Raw genomic sequence first — 17,214 nt, 5'->3', positions numbered from 1 at the left:
TAACTGTGTTTGTATAATGTTAAGTGATTAGTGAACTCTGGGCAAGCTGTGTTTTTCCAGGTGCTTGTGTGTGTGTGTTATATTTTATAGTCCTGAGAACCTTCAAGATACAATCTGGCCTTGAACAGTAGAATTTGCTATTATAAACCTGTTCCTTATTACAGGGGGAGGAGCAGGGAAGGGTGAGGGCTAAAGATTGTGTGTGCATGTGTATGTGCGCGCGTGTGTGTGTGTGTGTGTGTGTGTGTGTGTGTGTGTGTGTGTGTGTGTGTGTGTGTGTGTGTAGGGGAGGAGGGGAAGTGTACTATCAGCAGAGTAGGGTTGCATATGCATGTGGTCTCTGCAGACACAGTTTAGTTTGTGTGGTGCGACACAGCGAGCCCTGTAGTTAATGTAGTGGTCTGTACATTAGACACTGTGTGCAGCTAATGGGGCCGGGCAGAGCTAATAAGTTGTAAATGCAAGTTGGCTCTGAAGTGACAACACGCACACACATAGACACACACACAAAAGCCTATGGAGCTGCTGCTGAGTGGCCTGGGCAGTAAAAGCACTCTGTAAGTTCCAGTGTTTTCAGTGGGCTGCTGCTGATGTAGTGGTCTGACTGTGTATTATTTCACTATGAATTAAACATGATGCGAGTCCAATCTGCTACCAACAAAGACTCCCAATGTTTTCAACCAGCTTACAAAGCCGCTTCTGCTCTGCACTAAAACACCACCAAGTCCAGGCAGGAGTTTGAATTCAGCCTCCTCTCTCTCTCTCCTTCCTTTGCTCCTTCCTTTTTGTAAATCCACCGCTTTTGGTCTGGACTGAAATATCTCAACAAATACTGGATGAACTGCCATTAAAGTTTATACAAACATTCATGATACCCGAAGGATGAATCTTAAAGACTGTCCTGAATGACCTTTGAACACATGCAGCTTCTTTACTGTGCACTGGAAAAATCCTAGCCATAATCCAAGTTCCACTACTGTGTTGATTTGATCCAAATCCAATTGGAAGTGATGGTGCTTTGTGTTTGATTGTTGTCTATAAGTCCCAGTGCAGTAACAAATCATTTCACAAAATAAAATAACATGCTAATTCACAGGCAGATTTATGTGTCTTTATTTTTTATCATACTCCCCCCATGGCAACCTATCTAAATCTCTTACTACCCCTTTATATAATATAATAGTAATGCTAATACTAATACAACTAATACTTGATTTAAGTTCAAGTACACATTGTATTACAGTACTGAAGAAAATGTGCTTAAATGTGGTTTTCATCCCTATAAGTATAGATGGGTAAATGTCCTTAGGTTTGAGAGGTTCTAAAATAAAATTGAAGCTATTATTAGTTTCAGATTACTCCTGTCTCTCAAATTCTAGAACCATCCCGATTTTGTGAGGAAAACCTACTAGTAGCCTATTGGTTTTTATTTTTTATTATATTGCACAATTGTAACATTAAGAAGTAGGGTAGGGTTAGGGTGGCTAATATTATAATAGTTGACTTCCTGAGCTTTACTATGTAGCAGAAACACTTGTTCTTCTTGTTATTGCCTTCAAACTTCTGCATGTGCAACCTGTTGATTCTTCAGATAATGGATGTAGGCTACATGGAGGACTCCACTGAGTCCAGAAGTAGCAGACATGATCTTTATTCTCCTCGTTATCACAAACTCAACACAAACACACATGACAACCACAAAGACTTCCCATAGACTACATTTCTCACCCATCGACCCCTATACAAAGCCTCATGTTCACATACACACAAACACACACCCACACACTACACACATAACACCGCCGCCGTCAAACCCTCTCTCACACACATTTCCTCTCTCTCTCTCTCTCTCTCTCTCTCTCTCTCTCTGCTGTGTGACGCTCGCGGACAGTCCTGACTGCGCTGACAGCTCGCGGGCAGATCAGATCTTCTCCGCTTCTCTGGAGAGAACGTGCGCAGCAGAGCTCAGCCTTCACGCGCCGCCGCCGCCGCCGCCTGCGTTGACGACGGTGGACTGTTTCAGCTCCGCGTGGAGACCCCCACCCGCTTCCCGCGAGTCTTCACGGCAGCACGAGACATATCTCAGTCCCACTGAGTGATTTATAAACACAGGACATGCTTTAAAGCGGCGCGAGGAAGTCTCCTGCCTGAAAAAGTGAGTATAATACAATCAGCTCGAGCTCCAAAGTTCAGCTAAAAACGTTGTCGTTTTATAATGATGGAGAACGACAATAAAAAAAAAGTTTAAAAAAAATGCATTTAATTCCTAAAATTAACTTTTTAAATTTACACAAATCAACATTTTAATAGCAGGATATGAAGAAATTTGAGATTTTTTTTCTCCTACTAAGTGTTATTGATGGAGCTGGCTAATTACAGTCCTCAGATTTATAGTGCATTGCAGAGTGTTTGTCAGGGCAGGGTTAACACACGCACACGCACGCACACACACCAGTGGTTTGTGTTTTTTTCTTCTTTACAGCAGGACCTCCAGCCTGTGGTTTGGTTTTCTGCCAGTGAGGCTGGTGAAGCAGACAAACCTGCTACAAAGACACAAAAAGACATTTACTTTAGCACTTGTCTGTTGCAGGGTGGTTATTTCCCTGTCCTGCTGCCAGTCTGCAGAATGGTGTGTACGTGTGTGTGTGTGCGTGTGTGTGTGTGTGTGTGTGTGTGCTTTCCACCACTTGAAGCAAATTATGGGTGTTAATTTTCAAGAGTGGAGTCCCTGATATCTACTTACAATATAAACTGTCTTTTGCTCAGAGAGAGGTGGGAGGAGGAGGAGGTTGTGTGATCAGTGAAGTCAGGTTTTTTTTTTTTTTAAGAAGAAAAAATAGTGTGAGTGATCTGCTAATGAAGATCTGTCTGAATTAGAATCATTCAAATTCCCAAATCTATAATCCATACTGTCTAAGAGCCCTGAAGCAAGCAGGTTTAAGAAAGACACTAAGTAAGCATGTGCTGCAGGGCCAAGGTATGATTTACCAGAGCCACAGAGAGCCAGAGACGTCCACAGATCCAGAGTTACGACTGTAATATTACCATGCACAAACTTTAAAAAGTGGAAGTGGTCTCAGATGAGCCTGTCTGAGCAGGTTCACCTTGACTTGTTTCTGTGGCTCGGAGGCTTGCTGCAAATAGAAGGTCCAAGTTATTTTCACGTTGTCAGATCAAGTAAATCTATGTCAGGAGCACATTTGTGGTGTCCAAAGTGCTTTACAAAGAAAACAAGGTAAGAAATGCACATGAATAGAATGGATGGACTGGTTACTGTCTATTTACTGCAGCCGCCAGACTGCATTAGATCATGGTTTATATTGCATAGCGACAAATACAATTTCCCGGAAGTACAGTCTGACTGGAGAGTCATTACAGGCTGAGCAGCCACACACACACACAACACTATTTTAATTTAAACAGACGATGAGGATTGCCCTGATAGTGATAATTAAGCAGTTTCGGTGATTGCTTTGCTCAGTAATCAGTAATCTAAAACTATCACTGTAATTCACAGACATGTTAATGTTGCATATTTCACCAGTGATTATACACGACTGTGGAGCAAGAAAAAAAGAAAAACAAGGAGCAAAAATGCTCTGGTCAGGATATAGGTCATGAGGAAGCATCAGCCTTACCCCATTTGGCCCTGTACCACAAACCTGCCTCATATATAGTGTTTCATTCTGTCGGTGTGTGTGTGTGTGTGCATGTGTGAGACAGAGCGAATGTGCATGTGGGGGCATTTGAGGTTGTGGTAGGATCAGATGTCTTTCTCAACCACTTTGCTGTAATTTGATTAGAATACTGTCTTGTTAGCCAGACGGTGAGTATAGCCTAGACACCTGTTTGTCTGTCTCGAGTGAGTCGACTGCATCTGTCTGAAGACTGTAATTTAACTGCAACTTTTATAGAGCACTGGCATATCCCAGCATCTTATATTTTAACAACGTGGATTTGTTTTTGAAGCTATTAAAGAATCCGTCAAGTTATGACAAGGTCTCATGTTTTCCATCGCTGAAACAATCCTGGTGAAAAGTGCTGTATTGTTTTTAACACCATTCACCCCAGGGTCAGATCCACAAGGTTATCTCTGTGCAGTTCTGCCGCCAGTGTCTTTTTTTGATACAATGACTGAGATCAGCCAAAGTTGACAAAGTTCAGATCCTATTCATAGCAGCCTAATAAAACCAGAGTGAGCTGCAGGTTTTAACTGCGAAATCTTTTACAAATGACATTTTTTTTTATTTTGCAAAACTCAACCGCAGACATAGAAAAACATGGTACATGATCAGCAGCCGATGCATGAGAGCTGTTTCAGGCGTTAACCTATATGCAAAAATAGGACAATAATCAGGTGGATGTTTGTGGTTTCACCTTTACGCTGTTCTCTGGCTTTTTCTGCAAGACCTTCCAAGTGAAGAAAATAGCATGTTGATTTTCTCCAGGTTGGTCAAAATTAACTGAGGCCTGTTTTCCGAAAAAAAAAAAAAAAAAAAAAAATTCCAGTGATTTTCCACAGTTGACATTTTTTAATTGAAAAGTGCTTCTTTTTTTTACTGACAATGTTAAAAGAACTAGGACCCTGAAGCAGGTAAAACCAAACAGTTAATGAAAACTGCACCAGGCATTTCTATTGTACGTAAGAGAAAAAACATCTGTTCAGTCTGGAAAATCAATCGTGTCCATTATTTGTATTTAGCTTCGCTTGTTTGTTTCCTGGGTTCCAGAAGTGAAAGTTTGTTTCTGACATGATGAGACCTGACGACAGTCACAGGATGCTCTCAACCAGACCAGTCATTCTGTTGGTTCTCGCTTTCAGATGCTGCTTGGTTTGGTTGGTGGCAAGTACTGGACGGTCACTAGTTTTGCAGCTGTCTGTCAAGACTAACATGGAACGAGAGGGCTCATTCAGGAGGTAAGGACACACACACACACACACACACACACACTGCAACCACCAGGTCTCATTCATGCAGGAGTTTCTCTGCAGTTCCAATACTTTTCCTTTTTCCTTTTCTCTCTTTGTCCCAGTCCTTTGGGAAGGACAAAGATGGATGAAAGTGAAACACACACACATAGACACACATTCCTGAATGACCTCATTCATTCTTTCATTCATGCAAACATCCCCCTTATCCTCCTTTGTTTAGTAATTAGACCACAGCCTTTTCTCTCTCAACTCTTCCCGTTGTTTCTGAGCCAAAAACAAAAAGTATCTAACTTCTGGGTTAAATCCACATCCTTTAACTCATTCAAATCCAGAAATAAATTGATGTTTTCATCAGCAGAGGGGCTGCCTCTAGATACTTTTTGCAACCCTACAGTTTATTTCAAGTCCCTTCATGTTCTGCTTCTTTTTTCATCTATTTTTCACAAGCGACTGACCGAATTGTCAGTAGATCCAGTGGCATGAGGTACAACATTGCACCTTCTTTTCTGAGAGAATTTGGAAACACTCTCACTTTGACATGAGCGGTGTGCGCGCGTGTGTGTCTGTGTGTATGTGTGAGAGTGTGTCTCCCCGTGTGTGTGACTGAGCCCAGGGCTCCTGTTTCTCACACTGACCTATTTATGTGGAGTTGAACTAAGATCCAGGTTGACAGACGGACCTACAACACACACACATACACACACTGTCTCTCCTCCTCCCTGCCATATTCTTTTACATGCCCACGATTTTCCATCCCCTCTTTTTTCTCATCCGAACTTTCTCTCCTTCCACTTCTTCCTCTCTTTTGCTTTTTATGTCCAAATTCAGTTAAGTTCACTTCAGTTAATTCCATCCATGTGAGCAGTGTTCATCGGGCATGGATAATTAAATGTACTGAAATCCAAGAGGAAAAGCAAATAATTCCAGTGCAGATGGCAGTAAAACCAAACTGAATCTATAGTATAAATAAAGGAATAATGAACAGTGATCTGTGATTGAGGTCAGCAGCTTAAATACAGCTTCTATCTGTCTTGGGCCCCACACAGAGAAACACAGAGGAGAAAGGAAGTGAAATGTGTGTCACCTTTAAATCCTTCCCCTCCCATTTGGCAGCTCTTGAACCTCAAAGGGTTCCTTTGTTCGCCTGGCACAGGAGCTCACAGGGTCACATGGCCACCGACTGGCACAGACTGGCAAAGGGAGAAGGAGAAAGAGAGGTAGAGTGGGTGAGAAGAAGGAAGGGAAGAGTAGAAAGGTAGAGGAATTCAAGAAGGGAGAGAAGAGAGAAGGAGCACGTGAAAAAGTGAAACAGAGACCTGGAGGACAAAGACACTTGTTCTCCTCCAGTGTCTTTATCCTCTCCTTCATCCACCTGCTCAGATCAGTGTGACACACACTCATGGAGTGGGGATATGTGGTACCTTTTCAGTTACTTGAGTAAGTACATCATGTAAAAGAGTTTGTGTGTTTGAGAGGGGATGATGTGTGTTTTCATCTTTTCTCAATTTTCTTTTATAAATTAATTTCCATGCGTTGGACTGTAGAGACAACAGCTGTTTTCTACTGTGCACATTCACTGTATGCTTACCTGTATGTGCAAAATACATAGTAGTTGTATAATTCAAAAACTTTTAAGCTATGTATTATTTTCATGATGATGTGGTTATGTGTGCTGTTCAAACATCTTTTTAGTAGCCAATAATAGCTCAAACCTTCAAAATAGATTAAAATTTCTATCTCAGTATACAAGTAAATAGCAAACCTCATCTTTAAATAGCTGGGAAAAATTTATATTTGCTTGGTAAGGGTTCACCTGTGTTATCAAAGTTGTTGCAGATGATATTATCTCACTTACTGAAAACACATTTACAGTATGGCATATTTAGCAGTTTTACACTAGTTTCATTTTCCATCGCTCAATTTCCTGTTTACCCCTGAGCATGTTTGTTCTTCTGCACTTATGAGGGTGCATATTTGAGATGTATGGTGTGTGTGTGTGTGTGTGTGTGTGTGTGTGTGTGTGTGTGTGTGTGTGTGTGTGTGTGTGTGTGTGTGTGTGTGTGTGTGTGTGTGTGTGTGTGTGTGTGTGTGTGTGTGTGTGTGTGTGTGTGTGTGTGTGTATTCCCTTGTAGCGCACCATAACTTGACCCGGGGCTGACTGTTGCCCTCAACTTTCTGAAATCTCATTCTGACCGTGATACACAAAATCAAATCTATCTCTGATTCTTTTGAAAAAGTTAAATTCTACAATTTTCTACAACATCCATGTGATTACAATCCCAAAATTCAATGAATTTAGTTTATTTTGAGACAGAAACAGCATCATCTCAGTCCCACACTGAAAACACTGTTGATATTTCTTTCATTTCCCGGGACTGACTGACTGACTGACTGACTTGTGGTTTGGAAGTTGTCTGAATATTTATGGCATCTTCCCTCCTCTCGTGCTTCTTTTTACGCTTCTCCTCTCCTCTCACTTCTTTCTTGTCTTTGTCGTGTCTCTGCTCCGTCAATCTCTCTTCCTTGCTCCGCTTTCTGCTTTTTTTCCCCCACACTTCCCTTCACCCCACCCTTTTACATCATCCTTCCTCTTCCTCTTCAATCTGTCTCTCTCCTCCTTCAGGTTGATATAGCCCCATATAGTTCTCCTGAGTGCACCTGTCTCACTACTGGATGTTTCCACAGCAGTGTCGTACACCAGCTTGTCTAAAACCTCAATAAGTCGCTCCTCAGTCCAATAAATTACATTATGGAAAATGATTTTAAAATAGAAATCAAGGTTTTTTCACCCCAAGCTTTTGAAAACAGCTACTACTGTGTTTAACCTCCACATCTGTGTTGTTCCTTGTTGTAAATGCTCTTTGGTTATCGTTTCTATTTTCTCTTTCTTCCTTTTGGATTTCGAGGAGTCTCCACAGCAAACTAAGGTTGGGCAGCAGCTCGTCCTCCAGTCTGACCGACCTCTCTCAGGCGAAGAGCCCTGTAGGAGGAGGAGGGGAGAAGGGAGGAACAGCTGGGGGGCTGACGGAGGAGTGCAGCAAGGACAAAGGGACCCAGCAGAGGAGGGCCGGGGCCAACGCCACCTGGAACAGGTCGGTGTTGGTGTTGGAGCCAGATTGACATGTTTATTCCCACAAAGTGTGAAGTGTCAGCCATGGAGATTTACTTTACGAATGTGAAAATGCTCCCAAGCTCTCATGCTTATTTTTACACACATGTTTTTTAATGGGGGGTCCGTGTCTTTTTCACTGGCGATGTCATGTTGGAATAAACATCACCAGAAGAAAGCTGCATCGCTGCCATTATTCATGCTATGAATAGGAACCTTAACGCACATGCACGCACATAAGCATCAACTCTTTCTGTCTCGCTCCCCTCAGGGTCCATCACCATCTCTCTTTACCTCCATCCATCTTTCACTCCACTTTTTTTTTTATATCATTCTGCCTCATAGATTCTTTTCTCCCCGGCTCTTCTCTCTCTTTTCTCTGGTTATTTTTATGGTTTTTCAGCTTTATTTGAAACTATACAGCTCAGAGTGGAAAGCAAGAGCTTTCTCTCTCTGTTTGCTGTGTGGATGGAAGGCTGCATTAACCACATGAGCTGGGCCGAATCCTACAGTGAGATGAGTTCATGCCCTCTCTGACCTTTTATATTTCACACCTCTGTTTTGTTTTGTTTTTGCTGTTTTTTCTTCTTTGTTTACACTCTAGATTTTGTTGTATTTGTTTTTTGCTTTTGATTTTTTAAAATGGTTTGTTTTATTTTCTACTGTACTTACTTATGCAGGGTTTATCTTCTGTGTTATTTGTACTCACATATGAGTGCGTGCGAGCCTTGAGCCTTGTTTTAAAAAACGTCATGATCAGGGTCAAAGCTGCTCATGTAAATGTTGGTGACTCCAAATTGTATCAGCAGATAACTGCCGCCAAACGTCATGACATCAGAACAAATGCCACACTCAAGTTGTTTGTATTATAGCTCTACTTTATACTTTTAGCTTTCTAAACTTTATAATTTTCATTTTTTTAAATTTTGTCACAGCATATTTATTAGTCTTTGTAAAATTAACCATACATGCTTCCCTGTTTTTTTTTTTTTTTTTTCAGCATCCACAATGCAGTGATTTCCGTTTTCCAGAGGAAGGATCTGGGAGAAAATGAACTCTACACTCTGAATGAAGGTGTCAGGTTAGTGCCGCGTCTCTTCATCCATCTGTTTTTTATTTGTCTGTTTTTCTTCCTCTCCTGCCGACTTTCACACGAGCGCGCTGAATTTTTAGCTCGAGCTGGTTTGTATTTTAGGATGTATGACTAAATTATAGTGTTTTGTTCTGTAATTTCACTGTAGCTGCAGATTTCCTGCAGGCACAAACACTCTTTCTCCTGTATACACACAGTGGCAGCTTCAGCATGCTAAATTTAGCCACCACTGAAACATTAACACATTTAACAGTTATTATTGTGGCATCATTCTCATCTGCACCATAGGTAATGTGTTCCTGACTATGTGCTGTCCAGTGAATAAGAAACACCTGAAGAGGGGACGTGACAGGTTGGGGTTACACAGGGGTCACTGCTGTGTGTTTAGTGTTTAAATACAGTGTAGCTGTGGGCTGTGGATGCAGGACTGCAATTGTGTACAGTAAATATTACAAACTATATGAGACATGCAAGTACATGCACACACAATACTTGCAATGGATGAGTGAATACATCTTCACACAGCAGTAATCATGATGTGTTCCGTATCTAATAAGAGACATTTTGTTAAATTAAAATTTTATGCCTCCAATTATGTTCTGTTTGCTCAGTGTTGCTTTGTGTGCCACGCAGATTGAAGGGTCAACTTTTCCCCCCCGCTGTAATAACAGCAGCCGAGCTGTCATACAAATCTGTACTCTATGTTTTTGTTAACTGGCAATCAGTGTAAAATCCTGTTGCTGAAGGCTTCAGATGTTTGCCTAGCCTTTGTTTTCAGTGCGAACATCTTTTTTCATTTCCTGAGTCTGCTGCAGTTTAAACACTGCAGCCTGCACACACAATCTCATTACTTCTGCTTCATGTTCAGCCCTTGGATGTGTCAGTGATGGTTTATGTGTGTATGTGGGGATTTGCCAGACGCTGCATATGTGTACACTCATAAGCAGTTTTTTTTTTTTTTTTTGCAGGCAGCTGCTGAAGACAGAGCTGGGCTCCTTCTTTACTGAGTACCTTCAGAACCAGCTGCTCACTAAAGGCATGGTCATACTACGAGACAAGATCCGCTTCTATGAAGGTACACATTAACACACACATATAATAGTAGTATATTTATATTGAAAGATAATTTTGTGCAAATATAAAGTTAGGAGGTTAAGGAGTTATTCTCATATGAACATAAATAAACACATTTTCAGAGGTTAAACGCCCATATTGCTTGTTTTGCTACATATTGCTTTGAAGGAAATGTCTGAAAGTTGATTATAACATCTGAAGGGGTAGAAAAGGTCTGTTGTTGAATCCTGAACTTCAGATTTCTGATGCTTTGATTAGAAACATTCCTGGGAATGATTCATTTCAGGGAAACTCAGACATGAACGCTCAGACATCTTATCTCAAAGTAGGCAGAAATAATAATTGACCAAAATCTCAGATGCAGAGTTAACCATTTAACTACCTAGTTTGCACAGTGAGAACAGATAGGGCTTAATCTCTCCATCATCACACCTTTTTCTGCAGTGCACACCTGTATGCACATAGACACACACAGACACACAATCATAGTGAAAGAGACAACTTGAATAGATGAGAACAACCAGCACGAAAATTATTTTGCTCTGTCTTTTGTGGTGAACGTGTGACCTTCATTTGAAGTACCTCCGAAATTATAAAACACACATTTTCACTCACAGGAAGTGAGGCTTTACGTCAATCGCACAACATTGAGTCAGTGAGAAGAGATATAATAGACAAGAGAAACCACAGTGACTCACAGACTCTTTGTTTTGGCTCAATCAGCAGTGCTGTAGTTCATTCTCAGGACCAGAGTGACCCGTGGACCTAATGTCATTCAGGGATTTATCCCCCATTAGCTGTTTCTGTCAAATAATGAATCAATCACACAGCTCAATGCAGGATCTGATAATCTGAATCTAATCTGAAATATCACAGAAGATGAGTGAGCAGTACAGTACTACCGGTACAAATGCTTTTATTGTGTTAGATTATCTCAGTAACTGATAAAGCCCAATGAGCACTCTCTTTTTCAAGTCATCTTTGATATTACAGTTGTTTACAGTTTTCCATTGCAGAGAAGCACACAGACATTTCAAGGTACACCGGGCAGTTTACACAGGGTGTGACAGGGTGTGGCATCACGTGTGTGTATCTGTATGAGACAGACAGCCACACAAATATAGAGTAGACTTAAATCTCTTCCTCTAACAGTGCATAAAAGTCTTGTTGCTGCACTCTTTCATTTTCTAATTGTGTCAAATAGGTCAGAAGTTGTTGGACTCTCTGGCTGACACGTGGGATTTCTTCTTCTGTGATGTCCTGTCCATGCTGCAGGCCATTTTCTACCCTGTACAGGTACACACACCTAATTTACACACTCACAAAGTTCTCCTCACACAACTCTGTTATTGACGTGTGTGTGTGTGTTTCAGGGAAAGGAGCCGTCAGTGCGTCAGCTGGCTCTGCTCCACTTCAGGAACATCATCACCCTGAACCTGAAACTGGACGAGGCTCTCGCTCGACCCCGAGCCAGAGTTCCTCCTTCTATCATACAGATGCTGCTAATACTACAGGTACACACACACACACACACACACAAAGCCTCTCTTGTTGCATCATCCACACACACTGTCAGACATACATTCATGACTGATGTGGGGTGAAGGAAGAGGATAACTGACAACAGATGGGGAAAGAGGTTGAGGTTATTTTTCTGCAAAGGGATCTCACAGGAAGTAATCTCAGTGTGAACACAGAGCACAGTCTTCCCATGACCACTCTGTACCCTCTGCACTGTCTATATAGTGTGTGTGTGTGTGTGTGTGTGTGTGTGTGTGTGTGTGTGTGTGTGTGTGTGTGTGTGTGTGTGTGTGTGTGTGTGTGTGTGTGTGTGTGTGTGTGTGTGTGTGTGTGTGTGTGTGTGTGTGTGTGTGTGTGTGTGTGTGTGTGTGTTGTTTGCTTGTGTGAATTACGCAGTCATTAAAACTGCAGCGTCCGCACAAGAACAGCAGCAAGTCAGTTATGAACAGAGCTTATCAGACCTCATTAGCTATGTGGTCATTGTTATAATGTAGATTCATAATGAAGCAGAGAGTCTTGTTCATAAAGTAATGGCCACAGAGACCTTTATATGTCCCCTGTGGATAATTTCACATAATTATACACATATATAACTGAACTAGTTTTATTTGGTTTAGTTACTCATCCACTGTGTCGTGACGCACAGCTGCACACAGTAAATTGTCCATTACCTTAATTTCCTGTGGGAACAGAAGGAGTTGTTTACTTGTCATTGAACTGTGGTGTTTTTCTGCTTTTCGTACTACCACAGTATTTGGTTTTCAGGTAAAGACGCTGCTTATTTCTCAAAATAAAAATAAAAAGCTCTATTATCCATTATTTGATCTGTATTTCACTGTTGAAGGGTACATTCATGATACTTTTCAACTGTATAAGTTAATGCTGTGCAGTTTTAGCAGTGCGCAAAAGATAATTCAAAAGAGAATATCACATTTTTTTATTGAAGTGCTCATAACTTGTGTCAAAAGTAGAAATAGTTTTGTAACCACTGCCACACAGTGCCACAGTGCTCCATTTCTGAGAAGATAACAGAAAGTTTTGTTTCTGAGTACAGAAGAAAAGAAGAAAAGGAACATGAAAAAGAGAACATCAAATAACCACAGCATCCTTAGTTTGAATTGCTGATCAAGATGAAGTGCAATTATACTGGTGTAAAGAAAGCTTATAGGCAAATGTAAAACAAAGTTAACTAACACAAATCTTACAATAAGAGTGCACACTTAGGTCATTTCTAAATATTTTACTAAATATCTTAGTAAGACACCGAAAGAAAATATGAAATGGATTACCATACGCTACAGTTTCATGTTCTTTTATTATTGAGAGTGTGATAAAATTACTTTTCATTGAACCTCAGAGACAAAAATCACAACATTAAAAAACGGCAGAAAAAGCTTCAATTTATCTCGGAAAGTCTACTGAGTAACCTGCAAAGGAAGCAGGTTATGTAGAAACTTGTTTAGCAATGACTCTAAAAGCACATTCATCAGTTTGTTTTCTTTTTAGCAACCTTCGGCTCCTGAAGGATTACAAGTTAAGCGGCAGCCTCTATAGTTTATTGAGCTGTGGTCCAACCAATCAGAGATTAAAGGATGATTATGGTGTGGACACCTAACATTTAACCTGTAGGCCAATTTTCCAGAAACTCAGTATATTGCTTTAAACTTAGAAATGTATTGGTCAGAGGCAGGATTTGGGTCAGGGAGTGAGTAAAGTGGATTAAATGTGCTCTCAAGTGTGTCTGGGTGTGTAAACTGTCAGTCTGTGTGTTTCTGTGTGTGTTTGTGTTAGCTTGGACGTCATTGTGGAGACTCATTGACCCAAATCTGCTGCTCCCAGACTCAAACAGAGTAAAAAAAAAAGAAAGAAAAAGAAGAAGAAAAAGACACAAATAGAAAAAAGGATAGGCTATATTTGCTTTCATGTTCTGTGCACTGTGTACAGATATGTATTTCAGTGCACTTTTGGTTTTTCAGTTTTTTGTTCATCTCCGATGGTCACAAAACCAAGAGAAAGAGGAAGAGAAAAACAGGTAGAGTTTGGGATGTGAAAGCAGACATGGCCGCTGAGAAAGAAGTCTGTGAGAGATTAAATTCAACATTGGATGTTGGCTGTTTGCTACTTCTTGTTTCATCTGTTAGTAATTTCCCTTTCATTCTGTTAGTATGCTGTGACGCCAATTCACTGAAGTCTGCTCCATTTATGTGGTTTGTTTCTGTGCTGCGGTTTTGGTGCAAGGGCTTAATGATTCAGAGCATTGAAAGTTGATTGATCTCTGCTTTGTTATTCTGCGACATATCACACCGATGTGAGGATTAGTTAAAAATCCAACTTCTCAAAGTGTTTTATGAGGAAACTAGGAAGTGCAGCATCAGGAGATGGGGGCTAGAACCAGACAGAAACAAAGAGCCTGAACCTCTCACACTGCAAATGTGTCTCTTTTTTTTTTTTTTGTTGGCTCCGAGTTCATAAAACAGCAGCATCTTGATTATGAGGGTAATTTATTTGCAAGTGATCTACTTGAAAATGCATTAACATGAAATGCACAGTGGGTTTGAGCTCTGCTGCCGAGATGAAAGAAAATGTGAAGCCTGTGTTTCCTGGTGACAGTGTGAAAACGATTATGTTGCTCCCATGAAACAAGAGGAACCATCAATAAACAATACCCAAGGCAACGAGGGCTACACATATGCAGAGTGACTGTACAGAGAAGCTGGATGATATGAGTCCAAAGTTACAAGCTTCCCCCCACTGAGAGAACAGCCTCTTTTATTCTATTACAGAAAATGGTTGTGATTATACTGTAAAAGCTCACGCTACCATTTCCCAGTCTTCTTTTACTCATCTTTTTATAGCAGAGTTTGTGTGATTCTAAAACTTGGACCCCAACACAGCCATGTCCTTAAAGCTGCTCTGATCAATACCAGATATTCAATGGAGACCAAACCAGAACCAGAACCAAGAGAACAAATATTACATTTACATTCATCATAATGTGGTAGAAAAACAACATGATGTTTGTGTTTGTGGGACGGTTAGCTTACGTGATCAACTTTTGAACTATTAGATGATGACAGTTTGTAGCACTGGCCCGATTCGTGCTATATTTCCAAGCGTCATGCATCTGATCATTACCTTGTCTGATTCAGATCTACTTTCTGCAGCGGAGACATATAGACAGAAAAGCATGGGAAATTCTTCATTCAACCTGAAACTGAGCCACACCCAAAGTCAGAATTGAGCTAGCAGAACTCTTTCTCCGAAGGTCATTTAGCTCCATGCACTCTTACACCCTTACACTTTCCACACCTTTACCACACAGGAAACTAAATTCTTTACACTGAGGATGTGCATCATTTTCAGTCAGTGTGCTCCGCTCAGATGTTGTGGACTCATCATTCTTGATGCGCGGAGGAGCTTTGTAAAAGGCTTGATCCTAGAATGACAAATAACAGTGCAAAGTTTACATTCTTTGTGGTGGGGTTTCATCGTGAAGTTTACGTCCATTGTTCACTTCCCACACTGGAATTCTGTCGATACTGGACCAAGTCACATCAGTTTGTTTTGTCTGTCTCTCTTTATCTAAATTGAACAGTGTTGTTTTTCTTATCTCACCATGTTTATACAAGTTGATACAAGAGATTGAATCAGGATTTGGCTATTTTACTCATGTGGCTCTCTGGCTGGGTTGTATAAAAGCATAGTGTCTGTTATCAGCAGCTATCACAACAACAATATTAACATTCAGCAAACTTTTTCTCCAAGACCTTTGATTGAGACCATTTGAGTATGAATGATACAGTTAAAGAAAGCTTTCTTTCTTTCTTTCTTTCTTTCTTTCTTTCTTCCTTCCTTCCTTCCTTCCTTCCTTCCTTCCTTCCTTCCTTCCTTCCTTCCTTCCTTCCTTCCTTCCTTCCTTCCTCCCTTCCTCCCTTCCCGCCAATGTTTTCATGGTTTTTAAAGTTTCCATTACCACCAGCCAAGTAGCAAAGTAGCACCAAGTAGCAATTAGTGGATAATAAAACGTTGTGTTTGTGTGTGTATTTTTGTGTGTGTGTGTGTTTGATGCAGGGTGTCCATGAATCTAAAGGTGTCACAGACGACTACCTGCGTCTGGAGTCTCTCATCCAGAAGGTGGTCTCTCCGTACCTTGGGACTCATGGCTTGTATTCCAGAGATGGATCCTCCAATCTGCACTGCTCCTCCTGCCTATTAGGTGTGTGTTTGTGTTTGTGTGAACATGTGTGTGCTTCCAGATGTTAAAATTTCCACATTTTCCATGTTTACGTGTTCTCTTGTACTTGAGGTTTTCCGTGGCCTGTTTTCAACCATAAAGTAATCCGAATGATTTTAATTTCCCCCTCACTCTCTTTAGAAAAGCGTTTGCAGCGCCCCTGGCCCTCCAAACCAGGCAACTCCCCCGCTGCCAAAAATCCAGTGGTACGGTCTAAAAGTTACAACGTCCCCATGCTGACCCCCGTGGCGGAATATGACGCGGACGCTTCCGTCGGAGGCGGCACGGGAATCAGACGACACTCGGTCTCTGAGATGACTTCCTGCGTGGAGGAGAGCAGCTCTGTGGTCGAGTCCACCACCAACCTCACCAGTAACACCAGCACATCCAGTCTCGCCAACCAATCCCCGGCTTCCACTGAATCTGCTGCTCTTTCAGGTAGGAAACAGAACAAGATTAAAGATTAGAAAGTTTTCTCTTTCTAGAGGAACAAATGTTATTGCTCATGTGTGAATTTCTAACCTTAAAATCAAACTTTAAATTGAAAAAGAATTATTGTTCATAAGCTACTATTTGTTACCTTCTTTTCTTTAGACACTGTGATCTCCAACCAGAGCCCCCATCCCAGAGTTGCAGACAGTCCCCACCATCTTCAGCCACAGCATCACTCCCCAGGCATCCTCCCAGAGCCCTCCCCACATGAGGACACACAGGTGTGGGACTCCCCCTCGTCCGCCAGGGTGTTGGCTCAGGACACAAGCTCCGGTCCCAGCCCGTCGTCCAGTCCGGAGATCATGATGGACCACGCCCTGGAGTCTTTGGACTCAGAGCCGGAGCAGGACGGCATCTTTCTGGACTTCTCACAACGCTGTTCTGGAGGGTCGACGCACAGCAGAGACAGCAGCAGACAGAGTGTGGCCTGACACACACACACACACACACACACACACACACACACACACACACACACACACACACACACACACACACACACACACACACATTTATCTCAGGAGACACATGTGTGCAAATAATGCTGAGCCAATACTGACATTCCTCACACCCAGCGATGCCCCCTGCTGTTTTGACATATCATCGGGGATTCTTTCAAACTGAATATTTTTTTAAGTGATGTCGCTAAACACAAGTCTTTACTCATGATGAGGAGTAAACATTTAATTTTGGCACTTTTTGGTGTGTTGGAAACATCAGCACTGGCTTCTATTGAAACTCTACAATCACACAGATCT

General features: G+C 41.4%; 1 protein-coding gene across 3 annotated transcripts; it reads left to right on the top strand.

Moving 5' to 3' along the window:
* The first annotated feature begins 1,906 nt into the window (after positions 1-1,906).
* Positions 1,907-16,927, top strand: LOC311006407 (proline-rich protein 5-like). 3 transcript variants are annotated; one of them, XM_083999236.1, is made up of 10 exons: positions 1,907-2,155; positions 4,823-4,918; positions 7,843-8,025; positions 9,043-9,123; positions 10,104-10,210; positions 11,414-11,505; positions 11,583-11,723; positions 15,802-15,946; positions 16,106-16,402; positions 16,559-16,927. In XM_083999236.1, the coding sequence occupies exons 2-10, from the start codon at positions 4,893-4,895 to the stop codon at positions 16,885-16,887; spliced, it is 1,401 nt and encodes a 466-aa protein (XP_083855362.1). In that variant the 5' UTR covers positions 1,907-2,155; positions 4,823-4,892; the 3' UTR covers positions 16,888-16,927. The 3 variants fall into 3 exon arrangements, with proteins under 3 accessions (XP_083855362.1, XP_083855361.1, XP_083855360.1); XM_083999235.1 differs by having other exon boundaries at positions 7,840-8,025; XM_083999234.1 differs by having other exon boundaries at positions 4,823-4,919; positions 7,832-8,025.
* Positions 16,928-17,214: the final 287 nt, after the last annotated feature.

This window comes from Trachurus trachurus (genome assembly GCF_905171665.1).
Source record: "Trachurus trachurus genome assembly, chromosome: 23".
In the NCBI taxonomy this organism is placed as follows: domain Eukaryota; kingdom Metazoa; phylum Chordata; class Actinopteri; order Carangiformes; family Carangidae; genus Trachurus; species Trachurus trachurus.
The sequence above is the reverse complement of the archived record's forward strand: the minus strand, read 5'-3'. Positions and strand labels throughout refer to the sequence as shown.

What these genes read in the sequence shown, in the direction of transcription:
- LOC311006407 (XM_083999234.1), top strand. Translation starts at nt 4,893, where the DNA reads ATGGAACGAGAGGGCTCATTCAGGAGG. An exon ending in GCCAACGCCACCTGGAACAG is followed by an intron (nt 8,026 to 9,042) that starts GTCGGTGTTGGT and finishes TTTTTTTTTCAG; the next exon opens with CATCCACAATGCAGTGATTT. An exon ending in CAAGATCCGCTTCTATGAAG is followed by an intron (nt 10,211 to 11,413) that starts GTACACATTAAC and finishes TGTGTCAAATAG; the next exon opens with GTCAGAAGTTGTTGGACTCT.